At 49.7% G+C, this 16,306-nt stretch overlaps 1 protein-coding gene across 1 annotated transcript in view; it reads left to right on the top strand.

The window, feature by feature from the left end:
* Positions 1-6,873: 6,873 nt before the first annotated feature.
* RELN (reelin) overlaps positions 6,874-16,306 on the top strand; it is a gene marked incomplete at its 5' end in the record, with an annotated part of 298,882 nt that continues 289,449 nt past the window's right edge. Inside the window, one exon of the mRNA XM_062580854.1 lies at positions 6,874-7,102. Within this exon, the coding sequence (XP_062436838.1) occupies positions 6,874-7,102 (229 nt within the window). The remainder of the gene's footprint in view (positions 7,103-16,306) is intronic.

Raw genomic sequence — 16,306 nt, 5'->3', positions numbered from 1 at the left:
CAGTGGGGATGGGTGTTCGAAGGTAGCGCTCGGGTACATACTGCGTGTAAGTGGAACCAGATGCTCCAGGGCCTCCCGGAGAGAGTTTAGTGTATTTATTGCAGAAAGAGGTATAATGAAAAAAAGCAATGCAGGAGCAGCACACTGGCTAGCAGAAACTCCTCCATGGGGACATGCAGTCGAGTGGCAGGCCAGGGCTGGAGGTGCCCTACGTCAGAGCGCCGCATTCTGGGGAGTTTTGGCAGAATTTTAAGAAAATGAACTAAATGCCCAGACTGGCAAATGTGAAGGGAGGGCAGGGATCTGCAGGGACACCCTGGTATGTGTTCAGACTCTATGAACACCCAGCAGAAATCTCTAAACCTGTTAAGAGTTAGCGCATAATGACCAGCAATCTGTTTTAAGAGCCAGTTTCACTGACACGTGCACTCCCTCCATGGCAGCCCCGAGTCTGGTTTTGTGGGCACGAGGTCCCTTCATGCTATGTGCATCAGGCAGCACCTGCAGCAGGAGGACTCTGCTCCCCAGGGGCACCCCTCCTCCAGAAAAGCTTCTCAAGAGGGACCACAACTGCGGGGAGGGCTGCTAGGGGACACCCTGAGGCTTGCAGAGGTCGGTATGCTCGGCTTACTGAGGAGATGAATAAGAGGAGATTTCTTCAGAGCTGATACGCCTGCACAGGGAGATTATGTCTGCCACGACTTGCTCCTTGAATCTAGTGCAGGTGGTGCAAAGTCCAACTTGGCCAAGGAGAAGATAATTACATTAAAAATTAAAATATCCGACATAGGTCAAATAGTTAAAGAAAGTAACCATTACCTCAATTTTCTGAATAAAGAGATCTTTAAGCCCTTGCAAAATTAGGTTGTAGCTCAGACAGAAAACTCCGAATTGGATGAAAACTTCCCTGTTGTAGTCGTATGACCCATGTTACTGGATGGTTGGATGATGTCAGTAGCAATTTTGCCTTCAAAATTGATGAAGCAGAATTGTTGTTTTGCTAAGGCCTTTAATACTGTTAGTGTAAAGGAAGCTTAGTATCATTGGCATCAGCATCTATCTTACCTAGCACACCCAAGCCCTTCGCTTGCCACTCATCCTGGGTGGGCTGATACCATCTCCTGTTAAAACAGACGACCCTGAGACACAGTGGGTCTCATTTCCCTAAGAGAAGTTGGTGGCAGAGTTGGGAGCCCAGAAGTTTTCTCCCTCAAATCAGATCACTTCTTAACAGTATAACCGTTATTCTTCACCAGGAATATGATCCTGAGGTCTTGTTTGTACTTTGTATTGTACAAGAGATTCTCGCTGACAATCACTATGAGCAATTTCTTAGTGACCTTCTTAAAGGGAGCTGGAAGGAATATTTGATTTGTAAGTGATGAATTTTAGACTTCTAGTGGAGGATTTGGAATAATGAAAAATATCTGCTTATTGTATAATATTCTAGCTTATCCTAATACTTTGCTACTGATACTAATTAAGATTTTTTTAATTAACCTTTGAATCTGATTTTCCAAGCAGTCTTATTTTGGTTGAAAAAGTCATTTTGGGGGTCAAAACTGAAGTGACGATACCATTCCCTACACCCTTCTTGAGTTCACGTGGTCCCTGCGTGCTAGTCCCTATTTTATGAGTCTGCCATTTTTCTTGGATATGGCTTTGCTCTGAAAAACACATAATTTGGCAATTGACAAGCAGCTGAAATTAAATAGAAGTAGTCCAGCCTGCACAGTCGCAGGGGTGCAAGCCTTTTCAGTACGCGGGCAGTGCGAGGAAAACCAGACAGACTTGGAAAGGAGTTGCCACCAGGTTGTTTTCTGTTCCTGTTTTCTCACCGCCACTTCAGCCCTTTCCCCTCACATGCGCCGTTACGGCCGTGCGGTGTTATCCTCAGGCGGGGACTCGCGGGTGTTGGGTCTCGGCTGTGGCCTCCTCGCCCCACGCGTCGCTGCCGCTCCGCGTCCAGGCAACTGCTGCCGCCTGGCCACAGCTGAGGGGCCGCTTGCACTAAAAAGCACCACCAGGCTTACAGGTCATACTTTAAAAGATGCTTTTGGGCCAAAAAAGGAGCTTGCGTTCAGCGCACAAACGTAGCAGCTCCATCACTGGGGGCGACCCACACCATAACCCCTGGTGCTGCGACCCCCCCGCACCGGCTGCTGTGCTGACATGCTGAAAAACCTGATTTAAGCGTTCGCTGGCCCCCCGTGACCGGGTCTCACACAAGGTCCTGGGTCTGACACCGACGGCGCGGCTCGGGCCCGCCTCTAGGTCAGAGCGGGGCGGCTTCGGGCCGGCGGGCCGGGGCGAGCGCGGTCTGCGCCCCGCGCTCGCCCCCGTCTGCACCGAGGAGCCCCGGCGGGGCGCTGCCCCTCCTCCCCATCCTCGGGGTTTGCAGACAGTCGTCTTAAAAGGCTTTAGCGCTGACTGATTTTGGCTTGGGCTGCATTCGTACCCGTAGCCTGGAAAGTTTTTCTGACGGACACTGCGCAAGCACAGCACATCCTTGCAGCGAGCTCGTGCCTGCCGTAGACACCAGTGTCGAATCCGGGCTCCCCATGCGCAGGTTCACTGACATTTAATCGTGTGGCTTGTATATTTTAGGTAGGTTTTGAATGCACAGATGATAAGAGAAAATCTTCAAAACCCACAGCACTGGCTGCTCTCAGGTCTCCACGAGTTGGGCAATCATTAAAGAGAACAGCGGGAATATCTTTTATGGACTTCCTCAGGATTTACATTCTGCTTTCCTTCAAAAAGTAAACAGCTAAAATTGTCATCGCCTGTTAGCTGTGTGTACCTTGGGTCCTTGGGGTGAGTCAAGTTAGAATAGTGAAGTGGAGAGATAAATTAAGTTGTAAAATGGACTAAGGGCTTCTTTTGTGGCCACTGACATTTAAAAAATTCTTCAGATAAAGGCTACCCACAATAAATATTTGCAAGTTAATGAGAGCCTTGGAAACTTCAGCATGTGGCTATTACACATGTATGCAGCCAGCATTTCTCCACAGAAATCCAGAGCTGCAAATATATAGTAGGAAACAATAGTAATGGGCATGAATATTTGTTGAAGGAGATGCTTCTTTATATAAAATATGTTTATTTAATGTACATTGAAAATCTGATCTCCAAAACAAAATCATCTTTAGATTTTTAAACAGCGAGACTCAAGCTGAATTTACTTAAATATGCTTAGGCACACTCTGCGCACTGTGAATCAAACACAGCAGCACAATGGATCAGGAACAGAAAAAAGTATATTCCTATGCCTGTGTTGCACCCAAATCATGTCACACATGAAAAGTAATAACATCCAAATTGGGAATATATATAATGAAGACTTTTAAAAACTGCTGTGTATCTGTATCTGTCCTCAGCAATTTTTGTCTTTAAGTATAATAGATATTCGGAAGAATGTTAAGATCAAAACCGCTCCCAGTACCTTGTCATCTAAGCATGACCTTAGTTTTTGGTTGTAACTGCCGTAGCAGATTTGAAGTAATTTCATAGAAATAAACAAAATACATAAGATACTGAAACATGAACAGTTTTTGCACTTTGAAAGTGTCCTATACCCTTACGTTCTGGAATTAAACCAGACAACAGAAAGTTGTTAATACTGTTCCCTAATTTGAAGGTTTTTATAATCTTACATTCTTTCTGATAGCTATAAGAGCAACAATAAATGCAATGGTTTAGGATCACTTATTTGATAGCATCAACAGTGGTTGGAAAAAAATGCCTTTTTAAAAAAAACCCTTTTTAATATTCTCTTTCATATTCATACCTCATTACTGTTAATAAGCAATAAAGAAATACAAGTTTAAAGCCATTTTGAATGAAATGCAATACCAGAGAGAAAAAATATGTACAGCTAAATACTCTCTTTTCAGATGAAATCATGAGATGCTAGTTTAGAGAAGCTGCATATTGGACCACACCACTGGAAAATAAAGCAGCCAAACAGCTGCTATTGTTCCTACTGCAGAAAAATTAAAATCTCGTAACAACATAGGCATGGACGTTGCCCATAATTTCACATTTAGGCCTTTGTTTAGAAATGACTTGGGCTCTACTTAAGAGCAAAGTTCATGAAACTGGCAGGGCAAGACTGCGTTTTTATATGGCTGTGACAAGCAACGTTGACAAAAAGGGAATTCATCCAAGAGGCTCCCTTGGCTTGGCCAAGGAGCGCCCAGCGCGCCAGAGCCGGCGCCCGCACGAGCACGGGAAGAAAACGCGAATTCAGGGGCAGACGAGTCTGTTTTGCAAGAAGGGGCGAGATCAAGTAGCTACTAATGACTTTTAACTTTCCTGTCTGGCGTTTAGGAAGCAGCTACTTCAGCTTTTAATGAAACTTTATAGCCAAAAGAGACAATGTTTTGTCTTATTTTAGTATGTCAGCCGCCCCGTTTTTTCCCCTGTGCAGGACGATGAATTGGCCCTATGTGCCTGGGGCGCTGGGAAGAGCCGTCCAGCCTGCTGCTGAAGAGCTTTGATGCCTTCTGTTTGGAGAGACCGTGGACGAGAAGAAAATTAAATATTGGGCGGAAAGAGCTCACTTTGAAAAGTCCATCTTATAGTCTTTATTCGTGTAAGAATGCCCAAAGTGACCCACTTACAGGCCTGCTTTGGGGTGTTACATGCTACAGCACGATGAGCAAATGGGACTTGCAACCTGGTGCTCCAAGCCCTGTAGTTTTCACCGGGTTACGTACAAAAGCTGTGAGAAGGTCGAGGCAGTTTCCTTATTTTCTGTCATGGGAAGTGCCGGGGGTGGCTCTCTGCCTCCTACATGCCACCCGCTGCATTTTCAATTGCAGGGAACGGTCTCTGCTCGCTTCCCATCCCAGTTTGCTCCCCGTGGGTTGCTGTGTTAAGAAGATGGGAGCAGGGCAGGGCTCGCAGAGGGAGCCGGGGTGAGGGGAGCGCTCGCGACGGAGAGGCGCGAGAAAGAGAGAGGAGTAAGAGAACGAAGCGGAGGGAGGCGGCGACCAAGGAGAAGCCCAGGGCTGAGTGGGGACGTTTCTTATTTTGCATTCCTTTGCTTAACTTTGCTTTTTTGGTAAGTGATATACCAGCTTCCAGAGGACCGGGGTGGGCCGGCTGCACTGGTGGCCTTGGCTACTCTGGCTGCTAAGCAGCAGGAAACAAAGAAAAACGCTCAAAATGCATCTTCTCCGGCCCTATCCAAATCACAGGGACTTCAGCGAGAATTAGATGGAGCCCCCAACCCCCTGGCCGATTAGCTACCTCCACACTCCCAGGCTTTTTTAGAGAGTTTCCCTACAGAAAAATAAGAGGAGCACATTGGTGGCAAGCTGCATCCTCGGGGCCCACGTCGTGCCCAGCACTGGCCCCCCTGGCTCTAGCAAACCCTATCGGTAGCGCATTGCTTTTACAAGCATTGAAATTTATGGAGGAGGCACAGGTGTAAAAAAAACCCTAAAATCAACAAAAGAAAGCCCATGAAAGAAAAAAAAATAACCAACCAAGCATGTAGCCGAAGCTGAACAAGAAGCAGTCGAGCTCGGAAGGCCAACTCGGAGCCGGGCGCCTCTCGGCAGTGCTCGAAGCCGCTCCGGGGGCAGCCCCGGGCAGGTTTGCACGGCAGTACCGCTCGGCTGTCCAAGGACATGGGGCGCCCGCGGTGCCCCAGGCTGCGGCGGGGCACCGGCGGGACCCCAGCGCTGTGCGGTGCGCCGCGGCGGGAGGCACGCTTGGTTCCCGCCGCCTGGCGCTCTGCTCCGCCTGCCAGCGCTGCTCTACTAAAAACACGTGTTTTTATGAACTATTCCAGTTGCTGGTGCTCGGCGTCGGGCGGCTCACTGGCCTGGCAGTCCCCACCAGGGTGCTCCTCCACCGGCCGGGCGGCCTGGGGGCCCACGCTGCCGCCCGCCCCATTCGAGCCCCTGGACACCTCTGCGGGTGAGGAAGGCGAAAGCAAAAACCTCCCCTTTCCCCTGCAGCGGGTGCAGGTGCAGCAGGAGCAGGGCTGGCGCACAGGGGCAGAGAGGGGGTGGGCGGCTGGTGCAGGGGCAGGGGACAGGGAGTGGGGCAGCGGCATGGGGCAAAAGGGCAGTGGCAGAGGGACAAGGCAGGTGCAAAGGGACGGAGATGGGGCAGAGGGACATGGACCAAGGGGCTGGGGCAGGGGCAGGGGAAGAAGCAGAGGCAGGGGCAGGGGCAGGAGCAGGGGTAGAGGTATGGGCAGGGGCAGGGGCAGAAGCAGGGACAGAGGGAGGGCCAGGGTTAGGGGCAGGGGGAGAAGCAGAGGCAGGAGCAGGGGAGGGGCAGGGGTATGGGCAGGGGCAAGGGCAAGGGCAGGGGTAGGGGCAGGCGCCCAGAGGCAGACAAAGAGCCGGCGGCCGGGCTGCGCCTGACTCCCCGTCCGTCTCCCCTTCACCCGCGCACCCGCACACAGGCGCACACGGACCGAGGAGCGGGCGGAGCGGGAGCAGAGGAGGAGGAGGAGAAGAGAAGGAGGAGGAGGAGGAGGAGGGACCTTCCCCTCCCTCCCACCCAGACACCGGGGGAAATAAATTATTCCCAGCCCTCGCACTCCCAGCTCCGTGCCCCGCACCCCGGCAGCGGCAGGCGGGGACGGCGGAGCCGCGCGGGGCGGCGGCGAGCGCAGCCTTCGGCGGGCGCGCAAGGGCCGCCCGTGCCCGCGCCGCGCTCCGCGCCCCCAAACTTCCCGCGGCTCCGCGCCGCGCCGCCCCGCAGCGCCCCGTCCGCCCCGTCCCGTCCCGTCCCGTCCGGTCCGCCCCGTCCCGGCGCGGCGGCGGGCGGGCGCGGGCGGCCGTGGCCGCGCCGTGCGCTGGATGCCCCGGCGGCGCCGGCGGCAGCAGCATGGAGCGGCGGCAGCGGCGGCAGCGGCGGCGGGGCCCCCCCGGGGGCTGGCCCTGCCTGCTGGCCGCCCTGGGGGCTCTGCTGGCGGCGGGCCGGGCGGCCGCCCCCCGCGCCCGCTTCTCGCCCTTCTTCTTCCTCTGCACCCACCACGGCGAGCTGGAGGGCGACGGCGAGCAGGGCGAGGTGCTCATCGCCCTCCACATCGCCGGCAGCCCCGCCGCCTACGTGCCGGGACACGAGTACCACGGTAGGTACCCTGCGCGGCCCCTGCGCGGCCCCTGCGCGGCCCTGCGCGGCCCCTGCGCGGCCCCGGCTCGCGGCGGCCCCTCGACGGGCAAAGCCGCCGCTCGCCCCCGGGGCGGTGCGGCGGCGGCTGCCTGCGGGCTCCCGGCTCCGCCTTAAGCAGCGAGCGAAGTTAGCCGCAGCCTGAGCCCCGCAGCGGCAGGTGCGCGGGGCGGACGGTGCGCGCAGCCTCCGCGGCCGCCTCGGGCTGCGGCGGCGGCCGGGCGCTCGCAGCAGCCTTCGCCTTCGCGCGACTTGCTCGCGTTTGAAAACTTCCCCGTGTGGAGTATTTTTAATTCGTAGCCGCGGGAGGGGGCTTCGAGGTGTGTTCGCTACGCCGCCTGCCCTCGCTCCGTGCCCCTTGGCGGGCTCGGGGTGCGGCGCAGTAACTGCTGCGCCCGCGATGCACGCCGGAAGGTTGGGAAAATTAAACGTAAACGTTTATTTAAAACACCTTGCTCAGAAAAAGATACTGTGTAATGGTCCCTGGCTGCAGGTGGAGTTAAACTTCTGACTTTGATGTATTTTAGCTCAACGTTCAAGTTTTATGCAAAACATAGAATTATGGAATAATATGAATATTCTGATTGACTTTGTTTTTTTACTTAAAGATAGAAAAACCGAACACATCAAAGATTTATTTTCACAAGCTCTCTAAGGAGGTACTGAAGTTTTTGTCTGTATATGCACGCCTCGATCAGTGTGATTCTTATCAAATTCCCGTGCAACTTTGTTTTTAAAGCATTGGTGTCCTTTTTAACAAACCTCATATATAAATGTTTAATTTTATTCTCTACAGTCCCTTATCTTCCAGCCTATAATACCTACTCAGATCATCCCTTATCTTCCAGCCTATAATACCTACTCAGATCAGTCCAATTGCATTCAAAATGCTGAGCAATAAATCTACAGAGGAAAAAAAAAGAAGCTAGAATTTCCATCTCACACAATTTTACATGCCGGAATCTTTTTTTAAAACATGCTTCCCGATGCATATAGGTGACAAAGCCGGCCCCTTCGCAGCCCGAAGCCGGCACTTGTAACGCGGGGGCAGCAGCTGGCTGCGGCGGCGAGCGGGGCTGGAGCGGTGTGCCCGCGGCTCGCTGCGGACGCGTCGCCCCTCCGGGGAGGCTGCGCTGCCTCCCGCCTCCGCGGCTGGCCCAGTGCTGAGGGCTTTTAAAGGGGTCTGAATTTTAAAACATCAGCCAGTGACACAAGCCCTGCATGAGTGTAAAAATCTTCCAGGTAGGCAAGGGCGGATTTTCCATCGCTGTTTTGCCCCTGAAAGAGCCCGGTGTGGGCTACCTTCTGCCAGAGGCGCTGAACGCGTCTCTGCGCCTCCTTTTCTGGACCCGCTCGCCGTGAGACCCCCGAAAGGCGGAGGCGCCGCTGCAGGGCGCCGCATGGGTGGAGGCGAGGGGACGCCGCTACCTGAGCGTAACCGCCTTTGGCATCCCGCTAACCCTGATGTTTGCCGCGGTGTGAGGTGGGCGGCCGGCCCGGCGCTCCCGGGGGCGCTTGCGACCTCCCGACGGCTGCATCTTCCCTGGTTACGCTTTTAATCTCCCTGCTTGTCTGAGTTTCGCCTTGTAACTTTGCCGCACGGTCTAAAAGCAAACGGCATTCGTGCTGCTGCTGCTTCGTTTTAATTAATGCTAGAGGCTGAAATCTGCCCCCGTGACTTTATCCAAAGGGTTTTTCAAGGCAGGTGTCAGAGCTGCCGCACTAAGGAAGGATGCGCGACCCGGGCGCACTCTCAGGGTCGGTCTGTGCTTATGAACACACGAGAGAGTACCTGGGCAGAGCCTGCAAACTGGTTTGTTCTCCAGTAAAAGGTGTCGGCATACCTGGATCTCTTGGAGTACAGCAGGTGTCATTGCCGAGTACAGCGCAAGGAAAACAAATCACGTCGTCTGAGGGTATGGCTTGACGCAGTTTTGGGTTTTGTGCAGTGTAGTTCAGTGTCGCTGAGAGGTCTGTGCTCGCTCAGCGGTTACAGCTTAAAACCCCCGCGGCGGAGGCTGCCCTGGCGGGGGGCGAAGGCAGCGTCGCGAGGGGCGGTGTGGAAGTGCGTCCCAAGGGGAGGTTTACACACGTACGCAGCGAATTCGCGTGCCGGGCGGACGCGGCGCGGCTCGGGTGACGTCCCACCTCTCGGCCCGCGCTGCCCGTGCAGCGCCCAGCGCTGTCCCGGAGCGCCACAGACGAGGGAATTTGAGGAAACCGTATGCCGAGGGCTGGAAGAGACGAAATTCTGCCAAAAAAAATCAACTAACAACGTGTTGTTAATCGATTCCCGCATTTCTTTGGCGTCTCTGGGCAGAAGTTAGGCCGCTGTGGAGCTGGGGACGTGGTGCCCAGGCCCCCGGCCGCATGCAGCCCCGGCGCAGGGGAGGCGCTGGGGAGCCCCGGGGAGCCCCGTGCCATCTGTCCGTCCGTCCGTCCGTGCCTCCGGAGCGCACGAGGGAACGAGGGCAGCAACCTCCCCCACCTTGCCTAGCCAAAGTGGGTATTTGGGATCTCGCACTTCCCCCTGAACCCTTACAAATACTTCACGTTTGGCCCTATTCCCACAATCAGTAAATATTTAAAACCGCATTCACTGATTGAATAGGAGCAGACCTACGCTGCGTATAAATATGTTCTTTTATGTGCAGTACTGACTGGATAAATTGGTAAACACTTTTATTACCTTTGGCAGACTTGTATTCCTTGAATTAGCTTATTTCAAATTTAATTAAGCCCTTGAATTGGCAAAGCACTTGCGCCCTTGCTCAAATCCGAACTGACAGAGTGTACACTTGTTTAATGTAGGCACCTGCTCCGTTTCCTCGAAGCCAAGTGGCTGCAGGATGTTTTAAGAGCTGGGCTGCAGCAGGGGCCAGTTGGCTTGCTCTTAGCTTTGCTGCTAAATAGCGGTGATCCTGCTTCGTTGTGCTGCTGGGCCTTCCAGCGTAATCGGCAAAGCAGAATATCATTGCTTCAGGGAAAAAAAGAAAAAAGAAAAGAAAAAAAGAAAATAATTATAAATTGAAATCTGTATGCAAGTTCTTTGGAGATTTATTCCCCAGTCTGTGGTCTTCATGTCAATTTGCCTTCGGTGCTACGAGCGTGTGCTGTGATTTAGAGGCAGATAAGCACGCTGGAAATGCATAAAGAAAATATGCACCAAAAAGGTAAACTTCACTGAACGTTGATTCGTGGATTTCTACAATTAAAGGCATTGAAAAGTGAGCATTTTTTCATGTTTAAAAAAGGCAGATTACCTTTATACTATATTTTTTTCTTATCCCTCAAAGAAAATCTGTCTGTCACTGCAAACTCTGCAAACCCAGAGTTTCATATTTAGATCTTTTAGGAACAATTTTGAACTGGTTTCCCATGATTGATGTTAAAACTCGTAATTCTACTCTTAAAATAGTTTTCTTTAACGAGACTTGAGTTTCTATTTCACTCTCCATTGTTCCTTTTTTTCCAGAACTGATTAACCTTCACTCTCCAAACATTATCAGTTTCCATCAATGACCGCTACTATTCTTAGATATGCTGTATATTGTCTGGAACCATTGCTTTGATAGGTTGCAAAAAAAAAGTTTAAAACTATTTTAAGTGGCAGTTATGCACTCTTTCAGCGCTGATAAAAAGTTGTTTAAAGTCTGGCCAATTCCACCTTTGCTACTTAGCCACTGTATTTGAAGAATACAGATGGTGACTTAGTTTTCTTGAAGATTACTCATATTTTTGTTATCTGGTTGATCTGGTGGATACTTTTATAGTAAATTCTTACTGGTGAGATTATTAAGGAATAAAAATGATATATTGGGATCCTGAGTGAGAGAGAGGAAGAGAGAAAATAATTGGAGAGTAAAAAGAGATGCTACTTGCGATGTGAAAAATGAGATTATAAAAGCGTTGCAGAACCTGTGTTACGACCACTGTTTTTTCCTGTCAGTTATTGAGATGTGCAGCATGTTTACTGAAAACAGGGAAAAGTAAAGTCTGCCCAGGATGCAATACTAATGATGGCACTTTGGTAAAAGAACAGATTTGGCCCCCTGTTTTCCATCATCAGCTTGAAAATTTTGTCAGCTTTTTGAATCTTATTCACTCAAAAACTTCAATTTCATTTACATACACTATTCTCTGATCCTTGAAAGACTGGAGACTTCCATCATTTTTATTTTAAACTACAGAAGTGTGTGGAAATTTTTGCTCATGGGTGTCCAGTTAGCTCCAGGGATCATTTTGTAACTTTTAGAAGAAACCTAGGTTAAAAGCACGGATCTGGCAACAGGCATCAGTGGAGAGCCGGGTGTTCAGAGCGGGAAGGTTCTTGGTCCTCAGATCGACCTCTGCCCTGCTCTGCCCGGCTCTCCGTCACAGTAACCTAAGGCTCTGTAAGGCTTTCATAGCACGTAAGAAAATGCTTCTGGGGCCAGCAGAACAAGATCTCATCCGCTACAGCCCACTAACTGCACCCTGGCTTTTGTGCACAAAGTTATGTTTGGAAATGCACAACTGATTTCTGAATATTTCGCCCTGTTCTTTGTATGTTCTATAGTTTGAATTTGTCAAGCATGAGCCATCAAACATGTTGTAACATACTCTCTCTTCTTTCAGGTTTGTGCCTGTAAGGGGTTTTATATGGATTTAGGGTGTTTTTGAGTGATTGTATTTTTTTTTAATTTTGACATTGGCCACCAGACTATTTACACTTTCTGAAGCTCTTGTCTGGCTCCAGACGTTGTGTGGTGTGTATGTGCAAATTTAAAAAGTTCTGCTTTTAAGATCTTGACCAGAACTGATGAAGAGCACCAACCCTAAAAGAAGAAGGCAGATGAGATCACACCTCTCAGCCTCTTAAAACTGTTTCAGCAGGGAAAACATTGCTTTTTAAGGGGTTCAGCTGCCATTTTTCTAATTCATGGTCCAAATGTGCAGTCAACAGATGGCATGACCACAGATCTGGTTAGATGGGGGATTTTTGAAAGGAGGGAGAAGGTCCACAAAGGCCTAAATGAGTCATCCTTGCACATTTGGAAAAGGGATGTAAACTCTGGTTAAATCCTTTCTCTCCACACTGGGGGCTTCTTTCCCCTGCGCAAGAGGTTAGGGATTGCCCCACATAACAGAAATAAAAATCAGCATAGTGTGCCAGCATGATCCATATTCCTCAGGTGACATCTAATTGTAAGCCAGGAACAGTACTGTTGGTATTATTAGTTTGCACGCGGCAGAATACACTGTGCGCGTCTGCCTATGTTAAAAAAAAAAAAAGAGAGATCTGTCTCAATGAGTTCATAGTCCGAGGCGCCAGGCCACAACGTGCGCGGGTGCATGGACCTGTCCCGTAAAATGCCATGCTGAATTGAAGTCACCAAAGAAAAGAAACCTATGAATAGTGAAAGGATGAAAAAGTGCTGTTTCAGTGGGGTTATTACATATATTTTCTAGTTTCCAAATTGATTAAAGGACATTTTTTGACTATATACAATTTATCTGTGGAATTCATTGTTAGGACCTGTCCATGATAACAGCCTTTAAGTAGAATTAAAGAACAGTTATTTTTTCTTGTAAATAACTAATAGCTGAAATTAGATATAAATGTATTTGTCTAACAAGATATAAACTTTGTGCTTTAGGGCCTAGGATGACCTGTAAATGGTTTATAAGTAGGTTTCTGTGTTTTGGTGGAATGTAATACATTTCTCTAATGTTTCTTGCATTGACTATTCCACTGAAACCAGGTTGATTTATCAGGTAGCACAGGGCCAGAGACTGCCAGAACGCCTTGCAATTTTCTTTATTGTTCTTTGGTCTGTATTTTTTAAGGCCACTGCTTTTGAAATATTGTATTATAGTGCAATATTACAGTATTTGCATATTGACTTACTGGAGTACAATTAACTCTGATAATAGACATCATGATACACCTGAGGCATCTTCAGATGTAATCTTTATTTGCTGTGTTTCTCTCATGCCCTACAGCTACAATTCAGGCTTGTCATGGCTGTTTTTCACAAAAAGAGGGTTGGGAAACAACACTGTCTTACCTCTGAGAATAAGCAACCTTTCATACCCGTCCTTGTTATGAGAATTTCAATAGCCCCTGATGAAAGTTTCAGTCTTTTTAACATGCTTCCTTTCTTTGTGTTAACATTTCCTGCTTTTTCATCACTCATAAAAGGTGCAGAGAGTGTAGATGTGTGTCTGGAATATTTGTGTAATTCAAACATTTTTTCCAGTTGTGACTGGCTGTGGGGACAAACATAGGACCAGCTCTTACAATGCAACTTTCAACATCCGTCACAGCCCGAGAATGGACTGCTTGTGAAAAAGACCTTCCCAGTTTCTTAGGCGATTCCTTCTTATTAAGCCTTTGGTTGTCCTCTGCTCACCCCTCCCTTAGGACAATCCTGGAAAATGAAAGTCTTACCACCTTGTAGGGACTGTGTAGTGCTGACTAAAGCTGGAATTGCAGAGGCAAAGATCTGCCCTGTTCTGGACTCTCAGTTCTTCCACCAAACTCCCTACTGCAGAGCTCAGGTGCCTTCCACTGGTAATGGTTTTTTTACTCGTTTCCTAAAGGGAGTAGCAATGTCATGGAATTTTTTTAAAAAAACTTTGGTTTGTTTGTACGTTTGTTTCTTGGGTAGCTGCACTCTACTGAATATCTTTAGCCAGAGGAGTCTGTGGGCTCCTTACCCTTCTCACTGGCTGCAGCAGTACCTGTGTGAGGTCTGAACCCTGTCTGGTGTAGTTATTTTTTATTTTCGTCCTGCTGTGGCAAATACCATTTTCTGTTTTGGGAGACTGTGTGGCTCATGTAGCATTTGCATATAGCTTGCAAAGAAGAGCAGGTAGCTTGTGTACTGGAAGAGTACAATCTTTTTGAGACTGCAGCCCCTTGACATCTCTCCTTCCATCTTTGGTCTTTCCTGGAAGTCAGGATGGTTCTGACTACTGCCTTGTACTGTTGCTTCACCAGAAGTTGTAGGCAATGGTGTTAGCATTAGCATCTCAGTCAAAAATCAGGAGGTGTCTGGAAGGACTGGCCATAAGTGGTCCGTGAAAGTTGGAGGAAAGCAAGTGAGGAATTAAGACACTTTTGCAATGGCTTTTGTTTTAAAGCAGAGGTTGTTTTCCTGAGATCTTTTTAAGATCCCTATTGCCGTTTTTCCGTCCTAGGGGGGACCTGGGAATGGAAGAGAGGAGCACGTTCCCTGTTTGCATCTAAACACTTTGACATTAGTCTTGGTCACAAGAGTTTCACAGGAATCTCCTCAGTGGTTGAAGTCAGTTAAACTATTCCAGAGACCTGCCTGGCCGGGCTGCCTTGGCCGGGGCCCCAGACGGGAGGCGCTGTGCTGGCCTCGTTGCTGCAGGGATGGAGGCCAGCTGGAGAGGACGTCAGATGGCCGGGGGCAGCTGCATGCCTCAAGCCCCCGCCGGCCGCTGCGGCCCGGCTGCGTGCAGCCCCGTCCCCTCCTCCCCGTCCACCTCACGTGCAGATGGAGGGCTGGGGGCACAGCATGGGTGCCGCGATGGCAATGCCGGGGCTTGAGCTGCTGAGGCTCGGCTCTTCTCCGTGGCCACCTGTACAGCTGGGCTTCCTGGGGATCCCTGTGGATCTCGCAAGTGTAGGCCTCAAGGGGCGACGCAAATCGCCATCTGGCCTCTGTTGGCATCAGCTCGTAGTAGAGGTGAAGCCTTCCTGGCGTCTCTGGGACAGGAATCGCAGAGCCAAGGGGACAGCGCTGATATTCAGAGCATTCGGGAGGGATGTGGTTGGGATCCTCTGAGGCTTCCAGCTTTTGTTTCCTAGTCAAGGTAAGAGGTTGCAGGGGGCAGTTCAGATATTTGATCTGGATGCTCACGTTAGATTTGATTTAGATTTGGCAGATTAAAAGTCTTATTAAAAGCTCAATCTTTTGAGCTTAGGGGAGTCACTCAGTGTTTGAAATACTTGTGAACCACATGTAAACCAATTGCCGTTGCTCCCTCTGAAGTGGAAGCTTTAGGACATGCAAACACACATGGTTGTTACCAGTTTCTCTCCATAGTTTTGCAAGATATGGCACACAGGAAAACTGCCAGTGCCCCATGCCCTTCCTTGTCTTCAGTCAAGGTTAGTAGATTAATAATAAAAGATCACGCTGAAGATCTGTGCTGATTTCCATGAATGACAGGTACTCATACACGTGCATAAATAGTAGACTCTCATTTCTCACAGGAGGCAGACCCATCCAAATCAGACTGAGGGGATCAAATTATAAAACAGACTGAGATGAAATGCTAAGACCTCTCAAACCGTGCTCAGGAAAGCTGTGATTGTCTCAGATTATCTAAAGTTATTTATTCCTCCTCATGTCTACTGGAAGGATGGTTTTGTAAATAAATGGATATTACCCGACACAGCTGAAAGATGAGAAGAAGGTCTGTCTGCCAACCCCAGCTCTGACGGCTGCTGTCGGGTTTGTGGCTCCTACTGTCTGGTTTGCTGTTCCTTGCAGCTGCAGGTGGTCAGACGTTGGCACCCTTTCCTTCTTCCCCCTTCGGCGCCTGGCCGTCGAGTGGCGATATGCAGAGAGGTCCAGCTGGTAAAGAACACACAGCAGAAGGGGCCTCACCATTTACTTCTTTCCATCCCCTCCGATGTCATTTTCAAGAGTGCAATAAGATGATCAAAACTTGGCAAAGAAGTAAAACCCCAGTTTGTACTGCAAAATCTATCAAGAAAGCTCATCTTGCACACAGGTGTGCTTCTGGGAGCAAATGCTATTATCTCCTCCTCACCCTGCCACATCACACCAGTCAGCTCTTGGCCTGCCCTAGTTGAACTTGAAGGGATTTAGTTGTTGGTTACCCAGGGTAGTTTATGTAGGACTCGCCTTGGGAATGTATGGGGAAACAGTGAGAGTTTGTGGCCTGTCCATGTGCTGCATATCCATAGCAAGCAGGGAGGAAGAAACACAGAAAAGGGGAGAAGGTACAACACCAGCTGGCCCGAAGACAGTGACTTTGAGAAACCTAGGAATATTCTCCTTTCTATGGCTGAGAGAGAGAGATAAATGTTCTGGTTACAGCCAACCCAACACCAACTGAAAATCAATTTTCCTGTGTACATTGCCCATCAAGAGCAGGGTGAAGGGAAATGTGGACACAGCAG

The sequence above is a fragment of the Rhea pennata genome, chromosome 1 (assembly GCF_028389875.1).
Source record: "Rhea pennata isolate bPtePen1 chromosome 1, bPtePen1.pri, whole genome shotgun sequence".
Classification (NCBI taxonomy): Eukaryota; Metazoa; Chordata; class Aves; order Rheiformes; family Rheidae; genus Rhea; species Rhea pennata.
Note: the sequence above shows the minus strand (reverse complement) of the source record. Positions and strands in the feature narration are given on the sequence as shown.